The following is a 25639-nucleotide window of genomic DNA, read 5'->3' on the forward strand; positions in this document are numbered from 1 at the left end:
GGCCACAACAGTGGCGGAACTAGACCGACGGAAAATAAGCGAGAATAAAAAAAAAATATATATATATTTATATTATGTTTATATTTAAATATTGTTATTCATTAAAACTCTTGTCAGATGAAACATTTGATAAATAGTAATCACAATAGTAATAGTAATTCGCTTTTTACATACCTGCTGTGCCTTAATCCTTTACTTACCCCGTTTTATGTTTGTTACCTTTAATCACTCTTTCATTGACCTTTGTTTGATTGTATTCCTCAGGGTAATTGCTAGATTTTTCGTTTGCTCTAATACTTGATTCTTCTCGCATTTTTTTAAAGAGGAAACTGGATTAATAATTTGATTTGAACAATAAAAATTAATGTAAATAAGTCTGAATTACGACCGCGCATATATCTAACTACTGGTTGAGCGTTGGCTTTGAGAAAGTTGATAACGCAATCTTTTGATTACTATACCAAATTTCTTTACTGAGCCCTCTCGGCACCTCAGTAGAAAGCATGTCTTAGTTATCACAATAGTCAATTGAAACTGCTTAATCCGTAAAAGACGAGATCAATCAATCTGACCTTTTACCAAAGTGTTAAATGATTCAAACATTCCACCCAATCATTATCATTAACATTCAACTTCGTCTTATTACGGCCGTTACAATGCAAGATTCTAATGAGCTTTATAGACATTTAAAATTATTTTACAATGGTCATGCTGTATGCAGTATTAGGTTAAGTTTTATTGCTTCTTTATTTTGATTACAACCGAAAAGCCCATCAAAGTCTTTTCAAAGAACGTTTGAGGTATTTTGCAACTAGCATCTAGGCTTATTAGACTGGATCTATCTTGTATAATACATAACCGAAAATAGTATTTTAGTTCACGAATTTAAACCAGATATTACTAATTGCAAAACCGTCAAGCCCCTCAACCTAGGAGAGGGTATTGTGGTCTATGATAGTTACTATCAAAACTGCCATTCCAATCACTAAACGTCAAGACGTATCGCACGCAATTTACTGTACTGGGATGCATTCTGTAAAATTGGAAATGAAACTGGCAAATGTTGCAACAGATTTCAAACGTTAATAACAGCATAACCACATGATGGATAACAATAACCAATATGTTGTTGGATAGATAAAATGTAGAACAATTTTGTAATATGCTAGTTATCACTTTAATTTCATTGCTTAGCGGTAATTTTGATAAAAAGTTTCAATGACATATTTACGCGAACAATGAACCAATTACATGCGAGCATTCCTAGCACAGACGACGTGAATGGACACTATCCGTTCCCTGTGATATTCTCTGTATCAATATCGAAATAAGAATTGACAGAGTCTCCCCGTCCCAATAGGTCAATTTGTTTTTGCTTCCATGAGCTTAAACTAACATGATGTCTCGAAGGTGAAAGTTTTCCCAAAAGTTTAAAACAATCCCCATTCTTGAACAATTCCTAAACCTGCTTCCAGAACCTAATGAAAACTGATGTCATGAAAGAAAACATGCCGGTAAAAGCAACAGTACTAGTGGAGTAAAGAACCGCAGGTCCCTCGTCGTCTATGATTGCAGCGGTACTCTTCTATTCGTACATTTCAGCAGTACACTTCTATTCGTACTGCAGCGGTACTATTCGTATTGCAGTGGTACACTTTTGTTCGTACATTTCTATACGTGTACAATCGAGGAAAAACTGCAATGCAGCTGTTGATGGCGATTGAAAGTTTATCTCATAAATATGTTTAGCATAAATTACTCAACAAGAATTGTAAATTTTTGCAACGGATATTTATTTAATTTTGTCTTCGATATTCACTAAATAATCGTGACCGGATAGTATCGAAAGAGAAAATTCCCAAATATACACATTCATAGAAGAGTTAGAGCCTGCGAATGCTTGTGCATTTTTAGTTCATTTACTAAGATTCATTCAGATTCTCTTTTTACATTTCAAAATTGTTAGACGATATATTATTATTCTGAGCTTTACCATAATAAACGTGTATTAGCTGTCTTCGTAATACAGCGAATGTAGTTGTAGGCAAATGAAAAAAAAATGTCAAGCCAAAAACATAAATGGAATTGTTGATTGCTTTGATTTTTTGCTTGAACCTGTTAATAATTTTGTTCAACATATCTTCTTATGTTTGCCAATCAATGAACCTTTGTAAGGGTTTCCATATTATTTTGAAAGTAAGATCCATATTATAGATTTGATTTAATCAGAGTTAAATAAGACAAAACCAAACCATTCAGGGTTAATTCTGACTTTGACGCATTACGAGAAATTCTTGGTGCTTCTTCAACAAAAATGATATGCTTGTGCATTGTCAAATACATGTTGTTTGCACAAAAAAATACTACAGGCATAATATCGTCAAATATAAACGATATTTTTTCGAGTGTTGTTGAATATATTTCAAAAATTGATTTTCAGGGGAAGCTGGAAATAAAATTACGTACAGTCGCTGAGCAAACACATTGGTTCTGTTTGCAGTAGGGATGGGAATCGAAAGCGAAGGTATCGATATTTGGTATCGCGATATATTGAAACGATTCGATATCAAGCAACAAATATATCGCAATGAAAGTATCGATATTTCAATATTATCGCAATATCGAAACGGGTGAAGTGCAGAACGAGAAAACGAACGAAACCGAGAATCAGGCAGTTTTGCTTGTGAGAGTTGCATCGGTTTGTTTATAAGCATAATCAATTTTCAAAATTTTCAAATGGATCATATATTTTCAACGGTGATAGATGAAACAGTGTATTCATTCAAAATGGAATCAATCAAACGTATATTCCTTGATTTTTAGGGAGTTGATGGAAATCAACTAGAAGAGAACATGCGATTGGTGAAGGTCATGATTCACATGAAAACACGAACGCAGCAGTTGAAAAATATGCTGCTTGTTGGTTCGAATAACAACACCATTTGATTAATAAAACTGTATATTAGAGAAAAAAAGCACTCATCGTTAAGGCAACTATCAATATCAAAACGAAAGAGCGTGGTTTTGAAAATTTTGGATGTATTATTTGTATTTCATTGTTTCTATGGCCACTAAAAGCCCTGGTAGGATCTGTTCTGAAAGGAATATTTCGGGGGCATATCACCATAACACCCAAAACCATAAAGATGACCTGTGAAAGTAATTTTATGAACTTTGAACCAATGACTGTTAGAATTCTGTTCAAATATTCATAAAATTGTTTAGTTTCGGAACATGTCTCGATAAACCGGTTTTCCGAAAGTAAAATTTTTTTCCTAGCACCGCTGGCACTGATTTCTAAATAAAGAAGTCGCTGAATCTTTTCGTGCTTAAACTATCCTCGTCGGCATGTAAGAAGTAGAAAAAATTTTCAAAAAAACATTTTCACAAAAAACCAACTAAACTAAACTTTTCAGTTCATCGATAGCGCATTTACGTGTGCATGCTTCAAAGTCACGCTTTGAGAAAGATACAAAAATCGCGCTGTTTTGTTTGCTCGTCGTCGTACAAATTCCACGAATTCGCGTTGACAGTGTTGAGAGCGTTGGAAGAGATTTTCAAGGGTTTTTGCACCTGCGGGAAATCTCATATGTAATTGTCATAATGTGCGTGATAACAAAAGAATATTTCATTCCTTCTTTCCCATGTTTTCACATGCAAATATCAGCAACACCGCCAACGCGAATTTTCTTCCGATATTTTTCGAGTATCAAATGAAAATATATCAATATCCGATAATATTGCTTGCTGAAGCATCGATGCCAAATACTCGATATATCGTAAGAAAAGTATCGATACTCGCGGCATCGATAAAGTATCGCACATCCCTAGTTTGCAGACTCTGTATATTTTGTAACAAAAAATCCCCTAATTATATTGTTTAGTCTAGGGTGGCCACTCAATCGGAAAAACGGGAAATGCGGGAAAAAGTCGGGAATCAAATTACATCGGGATAAAGTCGGGAATTTTTTTATTTTATCGGGATTTCGTTACCAAGATTTTTTCAAAGTATTGTGTATGTTGGAATTACAAATATTGGAGAAGTTGGAAGTACAGGACTGCAAGTTGGTCCCTCAAAAGTCACATTTTTCTTCATCAGTCAATTTTTTGCCCAAAAAGTTACTAAATTTACTTTTTTCGACCCGCTGACCAGCTGACTACTTTTATCAGTCCTGCTTTTTAAATGAAATAAATATTGACATCAATGTCTTAGAATAGCATAAAACGTCGAAATCTGGTGTTATCTAATGAAAATTGAATGGACTCTGTGGGACTTCTCAAGATGGTAAAGCGAATTGAAACCGGGGTCGAAAACCGGTCCGGAGTCTGGGAATGGTAGTTGCCAGTTTGTCGAGAACAAATTGCGGACAAAATAAGTGGCACACAGTTCTGATTCTCCAGTTGTCCGAATACTCTAGAACTCTAGCGAAACTAGCTACCATTTCCGCTTAGAAACTCAATGCTGGTGAAAATTTGGGTTTGGGATGAACTTGCTAGGCGGAGCAGTTTCTTGAAAAAAACATTTGAAACTTGTCACACAATAGAGCAAACATTATTTTGAATTTTTTCGAAAAAATAATGTTTGTACATATTTAAAATTCGTATTTTTTCTGTAAATTATACAATTTGACTGTAAAAAAAGCTATTTTTGATGTAAATACAATCAGAAATGCTCTTAGAAACAGCATAATCGTTTTCGAGGTTTTTCAAGAAAACATTTTATTAATTTTTTTGTTTCTACATACAACTTTTTACATGCTTTTCGTTTTGTAACTGGTCTTAGGGTACGATGCTGGCCTAACTAGTCAGTCGTCGTAGGTTCGTGTCTCGGCTCGAGAGAGACTGTTAGTGTCTGCAGGATCGTAGCGCTAGCCCTGAAAGCGCCCTTTGCATTGAAGAGTTGGCTGCTGAATCTGACCACAGATAAACAAAAATACTTGAAATATTTTAAAAGCCAAAATAATTCACTTGATTGGTGAGATGTTTCCGGCGAAGCTGTAGAGAGTAGTTCTGTTAAAAAATTTATTGAATATCTTAAAAATGTTATTTTTTGAAATCTAAGTTGCCAAATGTTACAACGTTGATTATATGAACACGAAAGATGTTAAAATTTCTGAAGGTTTTTTTTCGAAACCAGAACGATTTGTTTGATTGGTGCGATGTTTCCGGCAAAGTTGTTGGCAGTAGTTGAGTATTCAAAATATTCTAAATTAAATATTTCAAAGAGCTGATTTTTAAAAAAATACTAATATGTTTTTTAAAACTGCATAATGTAAACTGAACATTGATTATCATGGAGAAATAAAAACTGAAAACTCTTTAGAAAAAATCCTGATAAAAAGGATTTGGGAAAATTTCAGGAAACTTTTTTTTCTTGAAAAGTTTAAAAGAGACTCAAACTAAATTTGTTTCCTTTTGAACGGTTTCTGCAAGACATGTTCGTGCAGTAAAAACCTTTTAATTGGAAAACTAAAAATTTAAGATCATTTTTCGGATTTCCAGGTTATTTTTTAAGTTTCGAAATCTGAAATGTTGGTCCCTAATATCATTTTTTTGACCATTTTGAGCGCTGGATGCAAATAAGTTGAAAACGTTGGCAGATGACCAGAGAGATGCAACTTTGATGGACTAGCAAATAAAAATGCTAAAAAAGTTGTGAATTCACTTCTGAAAAGTTTGCAGAATCTATGTAAGGTGTGATAAACGAAATACAATTAAATCGCAGTATTATTTTTCCTGAACGTGAAATAATATTATCTTTAATTTGAGAAAAAAAATCCACTTCACAGGTTTGTTCCCTAAATAATCAATTCAATCAAAATATTCTTTACTCTTAGATTAAGTATTTTTATGTTCACCCTTAACTTCCCATTATTTTCTGATGATTTGAACAACGGAAAAAAAAACTTTTGTACGAAAAGTGCTAACAACCTCATAGGTTGTTATGCGTTAAAAAAAGGGTGCTTATATCATATTTTAAGAAGACAGACATAATGAACGCACAAAATAGCTAACACGACTATTGAGTGCTTAATGGAAGATTTGAAAATTTGAGAAAATCGCAAAAATTGTATTTAACCTGTCTACCATGGGAAGGCAAAGGTTGCATTTTATGTAACTAATCAACTGTTTGTGTAGAATGTCCCGAGCAAATTCGGTAGAAGTGATATGAGCTATTACTTCCAATTTAGGGTTAAAAAATTGACGTTCAACCGTCGATAGAACATAACCTAGTTACCGTTTTTGCCAATCGGGAATTTTTTGCAATCATCCGGGGAGAAAGTCGGGAAAAATGCGGGAACTTGAAAATGTTAAATGAGTGGCCACCCTGAATAAAGTGGTTTTCAGAAGTGAATTAATTACAATTATTGTGCAGCACCGACTGGAAAGAAAGATCCCAACAATTATGACTGAACAATTGAACAAATAATTTTAGTCCACTGATCGCCGAACAGCCAAAAACTTTTTAATCTACATGGGGTGCTTCTGCGACATCAACAATTATTGAAAATAGTTTGAATAAACTTTGAACTGTGTTTGTTTCAACAATTCAATGGCTTGCATAAAATGGTAACAAACATACACTCACCACTTGTTTCAACCTCCTGAGGATATAATTCATCGGTAAAATTATAAAGTTTTAAGTCAGTATTACTACTGTAACTTGAACTTCTTTCTGAAATGATGGAATGTTGTGTCACCCACACAAATGACTAACGTTTCTCATTGACGAGTTCAATCAGAGTGGACCATGTACATTTTTCTCATTTACTGGTGAAGTATACTTTTTTGACTAACGGGTAAAGAAGCATTCCGATAAGTTGCCTGATAGTGTTAAAATTCATTTATGTTGACTTCAAACCGATGCTGTAAATTCCGACAATTTCAACTTTTTTCTGCTTAACACATGGTTCACTTTGTCTGCACACTATAAGGCATGATATCAGGTCATGTTAGTGACAGCAATAAACGGTCCAGAAACACATTCAAAACCACGGCAGTGCGTGAAACTTTACAGATTCCGATGGGGGGGGGGGGGGGGGGGGGGGGAGAGTGAAAGAGTTCTCTGATACAAAGAAATCCGGAAAAAACGCTTGAAAATTCTTCCGTTCGTTCGCTTTTATCAATAGCTGACCACAGGCAGTCTCCTTAAAAATAAACACTTGGTCCATTCTGACTGAACACTATAATAGCTTTTCATTGGTCATGCAGACAAAAATCATGCTGTTATTTCTGCTGTTTTAGAGATAAATAAAATCTGATTGTTGTGTGATGTAGCTTAAGAAAATCTTTATCCAATACTATCGTTAACTCGTTTTTTCCAATTTTGCGATTTGGTACGGTCTGACTTAACACCGACCATATATGGGTCATTCCATGTCAAATGATCAGGCAAATGCAACGACCCTCTCCGATTCACCGATTTTGGGTCAATCGGACAACCCCCCTCCAATTGCGGGGCGTCGTTTTGAAGATATTAAACTTTTAAGGTAACGAGCTCGTTAAATCCACACAACAAATTCACGAAACAAAAGCATTATTTCACATCTCAAGTGTGGGTTTCTCATGGCCTTCTTGATGGGTTATTCCTTTGTTTTCATATCGTGGTTCCTGTCAAAACATACGCAGGTTGATTTGAGTCTCCACGGTAGTGAAAAAAATGGTGTGTTCAATAGGTTTGAGTTTAAAAAGTAAGTGTTTGTTCAAACTTCGGTTTGGTTTTTAACGTTTGCAAACTATATGCGGAAGCCATCAAAAACAGTGTGGCCAATATTTCGCAGCTAGACAGAAACAATGCTGCAATCCGCTGAACTGGCATGGCGGTGCTTGTAAGAAAAACGTCACGTTTTCAGACAGGTTTCATGAGTACAATCAGAAAATAGTAGAAGGTCGAAAGATATGCATCCAATGTGACGCAACACTGAGAGCGGAGGCTGTAAGGAATAATTCATAAGATGGATGGAAGGTAAGGCAATCGGTAAAAAAAGTATACCTCAGCAAAAGTAATGCATGTTACAAGCATTATAATTAACATTCATTATTTCCTTGTTATAGATACTGGTGAGTTGGATCATTTAGTCGAGGAACTGGAAACTCCGCATAAGCTGAGTAAAAGGATTTTTCACACCTTATTCTTTACAACATGAAAATGTATTCTTTACAATAATGAAATGATTAGCTCACTTCAGCGATGTCATTATTATTTTGTTTTATTTGGAATTGTTTTGAACCTATTTTACTATTGTTTACTTGTATAGTAAAGACACAGCTGGTTCGCCCTAACACGGTTTTGCAATCTTCTGGTCAATCACCCGTTAGTGAGTCGAAAGTCAAACGATCAAGTTTTAAAAAGATCTTTTGACACAGTTTCTAGTCAGCAAAATGAAGTGCTAGAAAGTGCTGCAGAGAAAATGGTACGGCAACTTAAAGCAAAAATTTCAAATTTGTAATAAAACGAGCAATAAAATTCGCCTGTTGTCAGTGCTGCCAGGTTCGATTCAGCTAAATCTTTTCCAGGGATCCGAGGAAAGCTTCCGGCGACACTTCAAGCTGACGCTACCATTTTAATGAAGACATTGTCAAGCGCTAAGTCGGGTACCTATTTCAATTTAACTCCGAAAGTTAAACAAAAAGTCGTCACGTGCTACAAAAATCAAACGTTAATTTCTGACAAACTTGTTAAAGAAATGTTATTTATGAAATGCACGTTGTATTTTAATAGCTGTTAATTCAGGTACCATCAAGAGAAACCAGTTTTTGAGATTCGAAGCGGTTATTTAATTTGGGATGCGTTTTAATAAGGCTTATCACATTTGTAAGCGTATTGTTTGAATTAGGGATGTAACGGATATTTGAATTTAACGAACTCGTTATCTTGAAAGTTGAATATCTCCGCAACGGCGCATATTGCATTTTGTGAATGGGTGGTTCTCATGTAAAATTTTCCGCTGAACACATTGCACAGTGGTCCAGGAATGCAATCTAGCGGAACAAAATTAATAACTCCGAAACGTGTTGGTTTTTTGAGATAGTGATTTCGGCAATGTTTATTAGAATAGACAAGAAAAATTTTTGAATGAAAATATTTGTACTAAACGTGTACTAAATTAGTACTAAATATTTTTTGTCTTCATTTTTTCAATTTAGAAGGGTGGTTTCTTCTACAAAGATGTTCATTAGCCATAAATATGGAAGTCTTCCAAAGTCACAACTATTCAAGAATGCATCGTGTATGAGATATTGATTTTTTTGGACAAAAAGGACAAAAAACTGTTATTTTAATTTTATTTTTTTTCCTAAGTGTACTAACAAACTTAATGAGTTTCTAATAATAAATTCTTTAAACTTTGATCTTTGCCGCAGAAATAGGATGCCTATGGCGTGTAGTTTTTAAGATATCTAAAAAAACTAAAATTTCGATGATATTTTCAAAATGTCATTTCTCCATTAGCGCACAAAAGCGCAACCTGAAACTCTCGGGGCTGAAAGAATATTAAACAAGGTGTCTGTAGACAAAATTTCAGCCCGGAACTCCTTGGAGCTTTCATTCTGTGAGTAATTTTGTAAAATTCTACAAAATTAGGAATAAACGTGCTATTTTGTTTCCAATATGATGCACAATGTCTACGGAGATGTTAAAAGTATTAAATATGAACTCTTTTGGTAAAAGGTAAAAAATATTTAGTTCAATATTTACAATGAACTAATGAAGTGTTATGAAATTCTTTTTTTTCAAATGGGATACTTTTTAAGATACTGATCAATAACGCATAATTGAGTTGTATTCTTTCTACCCGTTTTCACCGACAATTCAGACTATTAATGTACGGTACATCTATCACCAGGCATTGTATATTGCCTATTGGTATGATGTCAGAAGAAGTTCAATAAATCCGCCAAAAATTATCGAGAATTTCACTCACGAAAACTCAACCGCCTAGTGAACATGGAAGATGTTTTCAAATGCCTTTTACTCATAAATGATCCGATAATTTATCTAAACCACTGAACAGAAGACCATTCAATTGGTGATCTTCCAAGCGAAGTTCAAAATCTTACAGTAGATGGAACTGGATTTTGAAGATGTTTTTTTTTTTAATGTATAGAGAAATGAAGAGGAATAGGAACAAATCAGTTTTGAACAATGATCTCTTCATGTTATTGATTAGTATCTTAAAAAGTATCCTATTTGATTAAAAAATTATTTCATAAGACCTGAACAGTTAATTTTAAATATTGAACTAAATATTTTTAGACCAAAAGATTTCATATTTAATTCTCTTTAAAATCTCCGAAGACATTGGGCATAATATTGGAAACAAAATAGCACTTTTAAACTAATTTTGAAAAATTTTACACAATTACTCACAGAGGTTTGTTAGTACTCTTTAAAAAAAAGGAAAATAACAGTTTTTTGTCCATTTTGTCCAAAACAATCAATATCTCATACACGATGCATTCTTGAATAGTTGTGACTTTGGGAGACTTCATATTTTTGGCGAATGAACAACTTTGTAGAAGAAAAAATGAAGACAAAAAAAAATTAGTACTAATTTAGTACACGTTTAGTACAAATATTTTCATACAAAAATATTCCTTGATTATTCTAATAAACATTGCCGAAATCACTATCTCAAAAAACCAACACGATCCGGAGTTATTATTTTGTTCCGCTAGATTGCATTCCTGGACCACTGTGCATTAGGGTGGGACAAAAAATAAATGTTAGCTCCCATGCACTTTTCGTGTTCCTTATGGGTCCCATAACAACTGTGTAACTTTTCAGATCGATCGGTGAAACGCCCGATTTTTCAAGTTTCCATACGATTTTATATGGGAAAATCCACTTTTTCAAAACTTGTTTTCTAGAAATTCCCAGTTGGCTCCTAAAAATATATCGGCACATGATATTTTTAGGAAATTTTCCTGGGGTAAACTCTTCTGAAGATCGTAACGCGCTACGACGCTTGTAGAAACAGCTATTCACCCCAAACTGATTGAATGTCTGACGGACGGCTCACCATTGAAATTTTCCAGCAACACTGCTACAGCATGCTGCTATTGCAGACTTGCTTAAGTATGAGAAATAATTTCGCGTGGAATTAATTTTCAAAGTGTGATTTTTGCTCATGGTATTTTCGAGGAAGCCTCCAAGATAAATTTAAGTGATATCATTCCTCATCACATGGTTGAATTTGCAACAGCAGCATGCTGCAGCAGTATTGCTAGTAAAATTCAATGGTGAGCCGTTCGTCAGATATTCAATCAGTCTGGGGTGAATATTTTTTTTCACAAGCAAGGTAGCGCCTTGTGGTCTTCAGAAGAGTTTTTCCCAGGAAAATTTTCTACAAATATCACGTGTCGATATATTTTTAGGAGCCAACTGGGAATTTCTAGAGAACAAGTTTTGAAAAAGTGGATTTTCCCATATAAAATCGTATGGAAACTTTAAAAATCGGGCGCAAATCGGGCGTTTCACCGATCGATCTGAAAAGTTACACAGTTGTTATAGGACCCATAAGGAACACGAAAAGTGCATGGGAGCGAAAAAATAACACCATCGCTTTTTTCCCATATAACCGTGTCCCAGTCTACTGTGCATTGGTAACATTAGATTAAAAAAAAATTGGGGTGTTTTGAGATAAACAAAGTTTTAATTTTCAAACGTAAAAATATCTATATTGGCAACACTGTTTGCAAAATCTGATGATGCCATTCGATTGTAAATTTGATAACCTTTAAAAAGAGTGTGTAATATCGTTTGTAGTTCTTACGGTCTCGGACGGAGATACGATTTTTTTTTTCAAAACATGGAAAATGATTTTTTGTCCAAAAATACAAAAATGGAGGGGGGTTGTCCGATTGACCCAAAACTCTAGATTTTTTAGTTTCGACCTAAAACAAGTCATTTCATTCATTTTGAAGTGAACCGGAGAGGGTCGTTGTATTTGTCTGATCACTTGACATGGAATGACCCATATATAGTGATCAGTGATCACTGATCATCCGATTATATTTCCTCCTCGATGATGTTTGGGGTGATAAAATAAAAAAAGTGATAAAATCGGGATTTTTTTTTTTCAATAATATTTTGTAATGGCAAATAGTAAACCTGTAATTTAATAATTTAATTTGAAAATCAGCGATTCAAATTACATCAATCAATCTTGGGGCCTTCCATATACCACGTGGACAGCTTTGGGGGGGGGGGGAGGGTTTAGTAATGTCCACGATCCGTACAATTTTTTTAGAATTTATATGGTCAGTTGTCCACGGAAGGGGAGGGGGGGTCAAAATCGTTAAACATCTGTCCACGTGGTATGTGGATGGCCCCCTTATCAAATAACAGTTCTATATGTCTGTCTGTTCGTCTCTCCTTATCCTTAAGGACGTGGAAACTACTGTACCAATCGGCGTGAAAATTTGTATGAAGAGGGTTTTGGGGTTGAAAGGGGAAAGGTTGATTAGAATAGTTCGAAATCCTCTCTTCTTTGATTGATGTAATAATATACACGGTGACAAACAAGTCCGGTCACACTTTTTTGGGGTCGCCTGTAGCCTACACGTTGCATCTCTCTGGTGCCATCTATATGTCAATTGAAAGGGTTAACTTTGCTGCCCAAAGTGGCAGAGTTTCGTTTCTGTGCAGTTTGTTTACATTGAGTTGTGATCCATGGCAGAGTTAAGAGCAGCTGTTATCGCTGAATATGTGAAAGGGTACGAACCCGGACACATATTCAAACACCTAAAACCGCTCGGAATCAACCGGAAATTTGTGTACCGGACCATAAATCGGTACCTAGAGACCGGAGGCACCGAGGACAAGGCACGATCTGGACGACTAAGGTCTGTGAGAACTCCAAGGCTGAAAAAGATTATACGAGACCGGATTCGCCGGAATCCCGCCCAATCTGCACGGAAGCTGGCCAGGAACCTTAAAATGAACCGAGAATCAATCCGCCTGCTTCTGCGCAAGGGTTTAAAACTTACACCGTACAAAAAAACAGGACAACAGAACAAGAGGTACCAACGGTCGCGGGAGTTGCTCGGTTGGCGCGCAGATGACGAGATTATTTTTTCGGACGAGAAGCTGTTCGTTTTGGAGCAAACAGTCAATCGGCAAAATGATCGAGTTTGGAGTGTAAGCCTCCAGCAAGCTCCTCCGGACAAGCTGAACGTTTCCCGGTTCCAAAATAAGACGTCAGTGATGGTTTGGGAAGCAATTTGCAAGAGAGGTAAACTGCCTCTTATTTTTATCGATAAAGGGGTCAAAATCAACGCAGCGTACTACCTGGACACGGTTTTGAATAAAAATGTTCTGCCGCAAGTTGAACTATTGTTTGAAGACGATTACTACTGCCTCCAGCAAGATGGCGCCCCATCCCACACCGCAAAGGTTGTTCAGGCGTGGTGTGAGGAAAACTTGACCGATTTCATTTCGAAGAATGAATGGCCTCCGTCGTCTCCGGATCTGAATCCACTGGATTATTTCGTGTGGGGATACATGATGTCGAAGCTGAACGACTATAAAATAACAAATTTGGAGCAATTCAAGCGAGTTATCACGAAAATCTGGGACGAGATGCCGATGGAGCACGTGCGCGCCGCTTGCGACGACTTTCCGAGACGTCTGAAGCTGGTTCGATCAGAGAAAGGTGGTGTAATTCCGAGATATCGTCTGTGAAGTATCTTTATGAGTTACTGAATAAAACTATGAAAGCCAGATTCAGATTTTTTCCTTATTCTTTGAAATATTGAGATTTTCCTGTGTGACCGGACTTTTTTGTCACCCTGTAAATTTAATTCAAATAAATCGTAAACTATATTTTAATATTTTGTCTGGAAAGCTGAATACTATTGACGCAACACATCACAAACTCAGAGGCGCAAAATGTTCTGTTTTTAAAAGAAACAATTTGTGAAAGAAATGAAGTCATTGATTGAATCCCTGAATGCTGTCTAGTTAGGAGTTTACCAGTCAGAAAAGATATCACGTTCGATTTATTCTTCCTCTCTTCACATCCATAAACCAGTTTCAACTTGCCCTCGCTTCCGTTTTTTTATGTCTTCTGATTATCGCGAAATCCCATCCTTACAATACCTCGATTTGTCCTTCGACGAAATGGCTGTCGTTTTTTTCCTGAGCCTTTTTATATCCTTTCCTGGTGCTTCCCCACAAAACATCAACAACGAGTTTTGGCCCAGAGTGGACCCGAAGAAGGCAAATCTAATTTGAATCAATTATCACGTTTTGCCATTATGAAAATGGAAACAGCCAAAAGTGACCAAGTGACGACACGAATAGTGCCGATGTGGGAATTTTAAAATCCGACGACGTCGTTTGGAGATGGGAATTGAGAAGGTTCTGATTTTAGATACCGGGATGGTAAACATTTGAAGGGAAGGACTGCAATTGAAATGTTCGTTCAAAATTTTCAAATTTCTTTTGGATATAGACAACCAATCTATTATATTATAATCTATTATATTATATTATCCCTTTCCCGCTCATGGTGACTCTAAAGCACCAAGAATTATAATCATCATATCTTGACATAAAATAGTTGGTTGTGCTTACGATTGTTCCATAAACTTTTATATGCTGCCTCAGAGCATCACTGGGCATTTTCTTCAAAATACTAAGGTTGACAGTAATTTTAGTTAGTCTACAAAGTGTTCAGCTTGAATTTTCTCGTGAAGCTATAAATATTAATGATAAACCTTGTGAGCAGGAGAGGGTTATATATATTATATTGTATTATAATCTATTATATGATAACAATATATCGGTTGTCTATTCCGAACTGAGAGACATATTATCTGTAGTTCCTGGCACCCAAGGTGCCATTCTCAGGAGTTCGTTTTAACATGAAGTACCTCTTAAACGATGAAAACTACAAATTGTTATTCAATAATCAAGGCAAATTACAGATGCGCATGCGCACAACTTTTGGCGCCAAATTTTCCCGTGAGCAAAGTTGCCAGATATGCCAAAATCTAAACTAAATCTAATTTTATTCAGTGATGACTGTTTTCATCTTGGAGCTTTTCACAGCTAGGAAAAAAACTGTTGTTAGGCTGAAAAAAATACAAATCTATCCATCGTTCCCGAAGCACATCTATTTTTATGTTCCAAAATCACAATAATAAACATAATCTTAGACCTAATCGCTCAATCATCTCGCACCTCGCCATCCTCTAAATCGTCCAGCACCACCACCTTCGCGCTACTACCACTAACCGATCTCTTACGCTGCCGGTAACGGGTGTCGCCTTCCGGCTGGTCCAGTTCGATCAGCTTCCGGGTGGATGAGTGAAAGTGCCGCACCGCTTCCCGCTTGTTGTGCTGTACCGCAGAACGTACCGTCCGGTTGAGAAAGCGCTTGTTTGTCTTTTTCAATGGACACGGACGCCACCCCAGGGCACCAACTTGCTCGGAACGGATCCGACCGATGCGGACATCTCGGTTGATTTCCTCAATAGCACGCCTGAAAATCGCACTCGAAAACGCTCAAACGAATCGGGCCACTGTTCGAAAGGTACTTACTTAGTAAGCTCGTCGGCGCTCACACCGGGATGATTGCTACCGGCAATGTTGATGGTGCCCGCAATTCTACCCGACGGTTTGCCGGGTTGATTACTGTTATTCACAGTTCCCGGCAGCAGTGGTTTGCTAGTGGCAGCAACCGGTATAGGGACAGCTCCGATTGGCTCTGAGGGGACGGGAGTGTTTGTCTGGGCCGGTTTTACCGTTCCTATAATCGTTTCCGACGTCCAGTTCATGGGTCGGTTGAATTTGTTTACAAACTACGATGTTTATCTCGCACAACTACAATGCAGAACTGTCAAAATTCTATGCCCGAAGGCTGAGGCAAAGATGAGGCGACGCTTTAATTTCCTTTCTTGCATGCAACATTCCGGCAAATATGTTGACCTATACACGCTCATTTAATCTAACTCTGAACTGAGTAAAATGCCACTGTGTTTCGTTTAAAGTGGACGTTTGTTGAAGTTCGTACAATTACTCAATTTTGAATAACATGTCAATTTGTTGAAAACTAAGCAAATTTTATTCTGTTTCCATTAACCACAAATCAGTGAAACTGAGTGAAAGCTACCCCTTTGTTTGCGGGACGATTGCGCATTCACAGCCGCCACTTTGTGGCATTCTTTTGGGCTTTGAGTTGCTCTAAACTTTTAACATAGTTGAAAAAAAAAACGTCAAACGTGAGCATTAAAACCAGGCTTGGCATACTCATCGTGTGAAACAAGGAGGCTCATAGAATTTGCACAGAACACAGAAGCATGTTGAAAAAAAAACGGATGAGTTGATAATTTTTTTCGCACGCTGGAAGCAAATGCACACTGTGTAAAGAAAGTCAAATACAAACAAAATTACACAGTATACAAAATTGCTTTTTGATAAGGGTACTATAATGATAATTCTAGCTGGTTGAAAACTTTCTGGCTATTTCCTTAATAAGCTGTTCCGTAGCGTCTACGTAGGGCTCGGCGCTATGCTCACTGTGTTACGCTCACTGAGTTTTTTTTATTATCACGGTGCAGGTCTATGATAAATATAACCCAGAAACAGTTGATTTACTCACCAGTACGCAGCTTTGGCTCGCCTACTCATATGCGTAAGTATATTCTACACTCCTTACGCGAGTTAAACACTTGGGTGTTGTTTGGAGTTTTTAAAAAAGCTACTGACACATTTCACTGCTCAATTAAGACTGACTTTATTAATTCTAACGATTACATTTGGGCCCGCCGTTCGATTCACCTTGGTCAGAATATGAACCGCTGACTCCGCATCGCTCGGTGGTGGCTCCGATCGTTCGATTGTCGTCAACCTGCTCGTCGATGGCATTGTCTGAATTGTCAGCAAATTCCTTTGGTAGCTCGGTTGTTAACTCCTCCCGGCTGAGTGATGAGACTCCAGGGAAATCACATCCGCAATGGTCAATCTTCTAATTGGTTTTGCATCTGAGATCGTTGGAATGTCCTTTAATGGATCGTCATGTTGAATTTTGATTTTTGTGGATCTGCTTGATATGAAACTACAAAGGAGAACAATGCTGATGATTATGGTTAGAGGGAAAGTAATTCCTCCAAAAATGGTTAACTTTGGCCAGTGAAAGCTGTTTGTTTGCAATTTGATATTTTCCAGTTCTTTTCTAGTCTCGAGATGTAGTTCATGGAGATGTTCGAGGCTCAAGTTAACAATGAGATGTCCTTGCTCCACAGAGATACCTTCTAGTGGTATCTGTAAGGGTGATTCTTCGAGATTATGAATATTGCTGCTAAAAGTGTTGTTGTCAATCGAAACATTACAGTTTTCGAACGAGATGAAGAATGGACCGAATAGGTTCCTTTTGAAAATTCCACAGTTGCTTGTAAGTGAAAAATTTCTATCATAGTTGATGATCAGATTTTTGTCGTTAACGGTGATGATTTCTTCTTGTATGAGGTTGAGGGTAAAATTACAACTGGCTGGTTTTCCGTTTAAGAGTTCCGAAATACATGTTGAGTTTTCGGGTATTAGGTCTTCTATGTTGAATATCGTTGGATTCAAAGAAGGTACGGCCTAGATCTCTTTGTTGTGTTTCAAATAATTTTGTCTCTCAAGATAAATTTGTCTTTGTTTATGACGAATCGGATAAATGTGAATTTTCCTGAATATTGTTTTGTCTAGTTTAGGAATTTTGATAAGCAGAGCTACCTCCTTGCTGTTGGTTGCCTCTGATGATTCTGCATATGATAGTGCTTCGGTGATAGAGTTGGTTGTCACGTTCTCGTCGTGTAGTCTTCTTACTAATACTTGTATTTCTCCTGTACTTAGAATTTTGCTGTTTAAGATTCCTATCTTTGCTAAACTTATACTGTCTACAATTTGCTATAATTTTTCATGTAAATACTTTAGGTTCAAAAATATATTAATGGAATGATTTTCTATGGATTTTGTATTGAACAATGATATGGCTTGAGTAGTTTTACGTACGAATTCCTTCATCTGTAGGTTTAATTCCCGGTTAATTTTTACCTGAGCATTATTATTCTGAATTAGATTATTGATAGAGGAGTTAATTATTTTTAAATCGTTAGCATCTGGACTACCTGCTATAAATTTCCATGCTGATCCTAGGCTGTCCCAGCGTTTTGATCTTTTAATTGAAATAAGGTTGTTCAGTATTTGATCGATTTGTTTAAACTCTTCTATAATTAATATGGAAAACTGATTGGTCGCTATTTCGTCAAACATGTCTCTAAGGTTTCGTACATGGTATTGATATGAACTTATGTTAAAATGATGGATATAAAAATATGAGTCAATTCTTACTCTGCTAGTTCCATGGTCGAATGCTAGGATTGGTTGGTTAGTTAGGTTCCGGAGTGATATAGTTTGTTCTGATGACCATCCTGAATGTAGGATTAAAAGTCCTAGTCTGTAATTGAAGTGCATTGAGTTAGATCTCTCGAATTTTAATGTCGTTTTTATGAATTTTTCTTCCATCATCGGTGGTTATTGTACTGTTATTAACTTTTGCTATTTTAACTTTTTTATATCTTGCTTTGTGTTTCAGCCTTTGTCGGGTTTTTTCAAATGCTTCGCTATTTTCTCTAGGATTTCCTTATTTTCTTTGATTTATTATGATGGTCAAGATCTTGTTTTTGCTTCCTTTTTAAATTTTCAAATACTTTTTTGATGATTTCGGGTGTTTGGGGAGATGGAAGGATAATTTCGTAAGGAGTAAATTTTGTTGCGGTATGTATGGATGAATTGTATTTATGAAGGACCATGTGCATGAGTTCAATAAGAGGTTTAGTGGGATTCTCAGTTTTGGTTATTTGGTATGATTCTAAGAGAGTTGAATGGAGCCGTTCAACCGTTCATCTCACTTCTTCCTGTTGCCGTAATGTAGGGGGTGATTCCAGTACCATTGTAATAATTAACCAGGTCTCCGGTCATAAATGATTTTTCACCATCCATGACTAAAATATCTGGTGGTTTGTATTTGGACAGGAGTTCCTTGAGGGCTGGGACAATATCAATTGCTGCTCGGGATTGGACATGCATCACTTGAGCGAATTTAGAAAATTTATCTATGTAGGTGAGAAAATGATTGCTCTCGAGGAATAATATGTCTACATGAGCGATTTGGAAAGGAGCATTCGGTATCGGGGTTTTCTGAAGAGGATATTTAATGGGATTCCTGTCGTGTTTGTTTTCGTTACAGATACGACAGTTCACAATGAAATCTCTGAGTTTTTGATGCAGCTTTGGAAAGTGGAATTTCCGCATGATTTGAAGCTTATTTTCTTGAACACATCTATGAACTCTCATGTGTTCGTTCCTTACGACGTTCCATTGCTCGTTTTCGTCTTGAACGTCTTCGAGTTGCTTCTGAGTAAATCGGATTTTTAACAGTCTTTGTTGTCCAAAATATTTTCTATATGTTTCTTGAATTTTTCCCATGGTGTCTTCGTCTGTTAATAATCCATTTACCAAACCTATGTTAAAGTGAGTTTTTAGGATCTGCAAAATAGAATTTTCATTAATATCGGCAATCGTTATAGTAATTCTTGTATATGATTCAAAAGGGTGTTCAACTATTACTGAGTTCGGACCGTTTTTAATGATAACTTGATGACGGAAAGCGTTAATTGGTACCTCTGTTGATATGATGTAGAAATCATCGCTAGTATCGGCAGAATGTTGGGTTCCTGTCATGGAACATACCATTGATTAGAGCATCCGCAACAACGTTTGTTTTTCCTGGTTTATACATTATCTCATAATCGTGCTCTTCTAAGTACGATTTCCATCTTTTCAATTTGGCATTCGTATTCTTTGGCGAGAGTGCGAATGTGAGGGGTTGATGATCTGTGAGAATTTTAAACTTGGTTCCATATAAATAATTCCGAAGTGTTTGTAAAGCCCAAAAAATCGCTAACATTTCCTTCTCAGGAACAGAAAATTTTTCTTCTGTCACAGACAAGGTCCTTGAAGCGAAATGTATTGGTTTATCTCGACCCATTTCTCCTTGAGACAGTACCGCTCCGATAGCAAAGTCTGAAGCGTCTGTAGTTAATAAAAATGGTTTTTCATAGTCAGGGTATATCAACACCAGAGGAAGAAAGTATGTTTTTCATTTTATTAAAACATTGTTTTTCAGTATCACAAAGGTAAATTTTTTTGCTCGACATCGGATTTCTCTCCCCTCGTAGAAGATTTGTCAAAGGTTTTGCGATTTTTGCAAAGTCCTTTACAAATCGACGGTAATAGCTCATCATTCCGAGGAATGATTTCAAGTCTTTTATTGTTTTGGGTTCTGGGAATTTTTGAATCACTTCAATTTTTTTGTGATTCGGTTTGATACCTTCTGAGCTTATGATGTATCCTAAGAATTCTACATCAGAATGTAAAAACTCGGATTTGTCCAATTGAATCTTGAAATTCGCTCTATTCAACGTGTTTAAAATAATATTCAAATTCACCAAATGTTCTTCGAGAGTCTTTCCAAAGACTATGACGTCGTCAATGTACACATAACATATTTTTCCAATATGTTTTCTTAAAAAGTCGTCTATTGCTCTTTGGAAAGTTGCAGGGGCGTTTTTTAAGCCAAATGGCATTCGAGTAAACTCGTTCTTGCCATTGTTTATAGAAAATGCTGTTTTTTGTATATCATCGTCTTTCATCTTGATCTGATGGAAGCCGGAAGCTAGATCGAGAGTGGAGAAGTATTTCTGGCCTTTGAGTTGATCAATTACATAGCTGATTTCTGGCATGGGATATCGATCTGAAGTTGTTTTTTCATTGATTTTTCTATAATCAATGACCATTCTGAATTTTTTTTCGCCAGAGGCATCTGTTTTTTTCGGGACCACCCAAACTGGGGCTGTCCAGGCTGAACGAGAAGGTCGAATAATACCATCTTCTAAAAGCTTTTTAATTTGTTTGTTGACTTCTTCTGTATAGGCTGCAGGGTATGGATAAACTCTCTGGTGTACTGGAATATCATCAGTTGTGTTGATGGTGCACTCAATTTTTGTCGCATATGTAAGTTTCGAATTTGGCTCATGGAATGCCGTTTTGTTGGCATTCAAAACTTCTTCCAATTTTTTCTTTTCTGAGGAGGTTAGATGACAAGTTCTAAACTGCTCTACATTATTAGCTATTTGTTTCTGAGGTATATATTCTTGTAAAGGGATTACTAGTTCTTCAGAATTTCTACATAAGGTAAGAGTCATCTTTTTAATATCGATTGTGGCATTAAGTGCTTTTAAAATACCTGTACCGATAATTCCACGGAAAAACGGATGAAATTTGTGAAGTAGGAATTGCGTTTTGAAGTTTATTTTTGGGTAGAAGAAATATATGTCGATTGCTGATGTGGCATCGAAATTTCCATTAGCACTTGATATTTGGTTTGCTGAGAAATTATATGGTCTTGAAATGTTATAACTCCAGGCTAGTTTAGGATCAATCAAATTGATATCCGCTCCGGTATCGATGAGGAAGGGAAAGTTTCCAATTGTTGTTTTTAGGTTGATGAATGGTAGAATCGGTTTCACCAACTCGGGTTCCATCCTAAAAAATTGGTTTCTTGAGTTGCATCAGTTTGATCTATGTTTTCGGGGGGGTGACTATTGCTATCGTATGCATAGAAATCATGATAATCTTCGTACTCTTCAAACTGGTGTTCGGGATATTGTTTAACATCTGTTTCGTCATTGGCTTCTACTTCGTTAAATGTTGATGTTCCTTCTATGGGGTGAGCTAGTCTTTTAAAATTTTGTATTTCAGATGATGGGGGATGTTGGCGTTTGATAGGAAAGGTAGGTCGGTTTCCATAATCTAAAAACCGAGATCGGACACTTTGATCTACCTCCATTGGTTCGGGTCTCGGGAGAGGCTTCGGTGGATGATCGAAGGAGTTTGGATTGTGTGGGAATCTATTTTGAGGTTGCAAAAATGGATTGAAGTTTGGTTGGAAACGGGGTTGAGGTTGTACAAATGGATTCGTGTTATTTCTCTGATTTGATATGAAGAGGTTTCGGTACTGTTGGGGTAAACAAGAATTTTGAAAGTTTCTAGGTGGTGGAGGAGGAAAGTTATGGTTACGTGGTGGAATTTCTGGCGGATGTCGAGGCAAGTCTAGCTCTCTGGGTTTGGGGATTGAATAATTGGAATGTTCATTTCTGAATGGTGCGCTTCTCGCATCCATGTTGTAAAAATCTATACAAAATTGGTATGCTTTTGCCAAGCTTGTTGGTGTAGCCGTTTTCAATAACACATTGAGGGGTTTTTCTAATCCTCTAATGAATGAATCTAATGCTTTTTCTCCAAAATATGTGGTGTGTGAATCGGCATTTGGACTCATTCTCTCGTCTGTTTGAATTTGGACGATAAAAGAAGCTAGCAGTTCATTTACTCGGCTGTAATAGCTGCTGAGGCTTTCAGACAGGTGTTTCTTCACTGTCGTCAGTTAAAAGTCCAATGTTTTGATATCTCTTTTATCTCGATAATAAAGTAAGAGAGTTTCTTTTATTTCGAGCCAATCGTAAGTAATATTATTTGCGTTCAAAATATCTGCGGCTTCACCACGAATTTTACGTCTGACTGTTTTTTCTATAATTGCAACCTGATCTGGGGTTGCGTGTTTTTCCCGATAATGTCGAAAAATATCTTCTACGTCTGTGAGCCATGCAAGTAATTCTTGTGCTCTACCGTCAAACGGTTGAAGATCTCTTAGAAGATCCGGTATTTTACCTAGTTCGTAGAACTGTTGGTTTGATAATGAGTTCACCGACGTGGGTATAGGTGGATTCATTATTCTTGCAAAATAAAAATTTAATCTACTTTTCTTCAGATTTTTTTGAATTTAACACTTATTATTTTTTTTTGATTTCTTTGAGGCTCAATTAAACACACTTTTTTATTTCACTATGCCAGCTAGTCTGGACTTTTGTCAGTTGCACTAAAACACTATCACTATTTATTAAAACTATCACTTACATGAATGCCAGCATATCTTGACTTTCTTTTCCTGGGTTGACGGGAATCCCTTTATCGTCGGGGGATCGGCAGGCAGATGCTACGAGTTGCTCCTTTTTCCTAGCGGTACTCGGGACTCTCACATCGATCGGGTGATTACCTCAGTGTCCTGCAGATCGCTTGGTTTCTGGTGTGTGGCTCTTTCCACCGTTGTGATCCGGCTGCTTTAACCGAATATGAAGATTTTCACACTTTAAAACACTTATACTTTTCCCGACTTCTGGGTCCCTATTCGGGCGCCAGTTAAACACTTGGGTGTTGTTCGGAGTTTTTAAAAAAGCTACTGACACATTTCACTGCTCAATTAAGACTGACTTTATTAATTCTAACGATTACATTTGTGCCCGCCGTTCGATTCACGTTGGTCAGAATATGAACCGCTGACTCCGCATCGTTCGGTGGTGGCCTCGATCGTTCGATTGTCGTCAACCTGCTCGTCGATGGCATTGTCTGAATTGTCAGCAAATTCCTTTGGTAGCTCGGTTGTTAACTCGCGCAAAGGCACCGCTCAATAAGGTTGTGCTTTTTTATTAGCTTATCACAATGCCTACTAATAAACTGATGTGATACAGTTTATGTGTTGAAAAATGCACGAAGATGAGCAAGTGGATAAGACTGATTAAAACAGCTGCGCAAAAATGAGTAAAAACACTTGTAACAGGGTAACGGCACAATCGAAAGTCACCGCGGTCAGCTGACAGTCCGATGAATCGTGGTGGCATTTCGATTGTGTAGGAAACAACGACAGCATCGCAGAGCCGGATCGTACGTTCAGCACGACCAGAGATAAGTGACTTTTCACCTACGCACACTAGTGAACGTGTAAGCCCATGTAGAGTTGCTTTTGTTTTCACCAAACTGTAAATCATCGCATCTCGTTGCTTCGACGTTTTATCACTTTTTACCATTTTTGGGCGGTTATGTTTAGCAGCCTCTTCCGATTTATGATCATGAATGAAAAATTTATTCAGAAACGAGTTTAGAACACGGTGTCTCTGGTTGAAGAACTTATCAAAAAAAAATTAGTATCGCTCTAATACTCGTCATTCGAAAGCTTGAGCTGTCCCCTTTAATATCCATAATACCAAAATAAAAATGTTCTTTCGGGGGGGTCTAGAACAATTTGTTTTCGAACATATATTTGTAATTGAAAAACTAGTGAAATGGAAATAAATAATATGTTTCAGAAATACAAAAAGTTATCAGGGCTCTCTGATCGTACTGAAATATTCAGGGTTGTTTTTATTTATATAACAAAACAAAGCTTTACATAATATCAGATTTTTTGAAAAGGGTTAAGTGGGGTAGATCCTTGAAAATTTGGAGTCGAAAATCAGCTCAAAACAAATAAAATGTTGTGACTTTGATTACATTGATTTTGATTGATGATCGATTTGATTGATTTCTTCAAAATCGACATTTTATTCTATAAAAAAAATATAAAACGCCGGTTGTTAAGAGTTGCTGTCGTGGTTTCATTATAGGATATTTGCATTTTTCTCCAAAGAATTATGATTATTACAGCTATTTTTTGCTTGTCAACAAAGCTGGACCCTGTATCTAAGCTATACGTTTTATAGAGCAACTCAAGAGCTTTCATTTGATGTTATTAAAAACTGCGCCGTTTTAGTAACGACTGAGAAAATTTCATTATTCATACATGTTTTAAATCATTATTTAAACCCATCGTGTCAGGAGCGCAACTACGTTTTGTATCGATGTCCCCCAATCGAGCTTAAATTTCCAGGGTTTGTTCATTCATGAAATAATTTAAACATATAAGTTTTTTGGGAAGAGAGTTAGTGGAGTGAAAAGGTCTCCAACCTGTATTCACGTCTGGTCTAGAATCAGGGGGACCCCTCGTGTCGAAAAGCCCAGGACATTTGCCCTCCCCACTTAAATCTGGGCCTGGTGAAATGGCATTTTAAACTCTAATGTCCAGGTGCTGCTAAAATCATAATGTTACTGTAACTTTGAGTAGAATACATCGATTTTTCTGCAATTCGGTATGCTTATTGTACCATTGTACCAGAGATGGTCGGGTTTGGCTTTTTTCAAACCCGTACCCGAATTTTGTTTTTCGGTTGAAACCCGAACCCGACCCGAAACTTTCTCTCCGATCAAACCCGAACCCGAAAATTTTATTTTTGGGAAACCCGAACCCGAAACTGTGAAACCCAAGCCAGACCCGAACCCGAGATTTTTTTTTGGAGGTCAATTTTTTAAACCAATTTGAAACTGGGATGTTATAGAGCTATAGCCTGCTGTAGCCAGCATTTTAAATGTAGGTACAGAATGGAGTTGCGCTCCTTGTGTAACAGGTTCAAATGATGGCCTAAACCTTGTTATGAAAAAATCGATTTATTTTTAAACGGCGAACTTTTTGAATACGTCCAATAAAACCTCTTGAGTTGATTTATAAAACGTATTTTTTAATTGTTTAGTTCTGACAAAAAAAACTCCAGAAATCACAAGTTTTTGAAGAAAAATGTAAATGTCTAATTATGTAACCTCGACAGCAACTTTCAATAACCAACATTGTATATTTTTATAGGATAGAATTACCATATCAAT

General features: G+C 36.7%; 2 protein-coding genes and 1 long non-coding RNA gene across 3 annotated transcripts in view; all 3 read right to left on the reverse strand.

The window, feature by feature from the left end:
- The window catches only part of LOC129716576 (uncharacterized), a 40239-nt gene extending 39926 nt beyond the window's left edge, over positions 1–313 (reverse strand). The window contains exon 1 of the mRNA XM_055666411.1: positions 220–313. Coding sequence (XP_055522386.1) covers positions 220–313 — 94 coding nt within the window. The remainder of the gene's footprint in view (positions 1–219) is intronic.
- A 14789-nt stretch (positions 314–15102) lies between these two features.
- Positions 15103–15844, reverse strand: LOC129717485 (uncharacterized). Its single transcript, XM_055667402.1, has 2 exons — positions 15548–15844; positions 15103–15488 (listed from the first exon to the last, which is right to left on the reverse strand). The coding sequence occupies exons 1-2, from the start codon at positions 15781–15783 to the stop codon at positions 15173–15175; spliced, it is 552 nt and encodes a 183-aa protein (XP_055523377.1). The 5' UTR covers positions 15784–15844; the 3' UTR covers positions 15103–15172.
- A 626-nt stretch (positions 15845–16470) lies between these two features.
- LOC129717486 (uncharacterized) lies at positions 16471–23388 on the reverse strand. Its single transcript, XR_008726681.1, has 3 exons — positions 23027–23388; positions 18344–18449; positions 16471–16989 (listed from the first exon to the last, which is right to left on the reverse strand). It is a non-coding gene; the product is annotated as an uncharacterized LOC129717486 (long non-coding RNA).
- Between the last annotated feature and the right edge of the window lie 2251 nt (positions 23389–25639).

The sequence above is a fragment of the Wyeomyia smithii genome, chromosome 1 (assembly GCF_029784165.1).
Source record: "Wyeomyia smithii strain HCP4-BCI-WySm-NY-G18 chromosome 1, ASM2978416v1, whole genome shotgun sequence".
NCBI lineage: Eukaryota > Metazoa > Arthropoda > Insecta > Diptera > Culicidae > Wyeomyia > Wyeomyia smithii.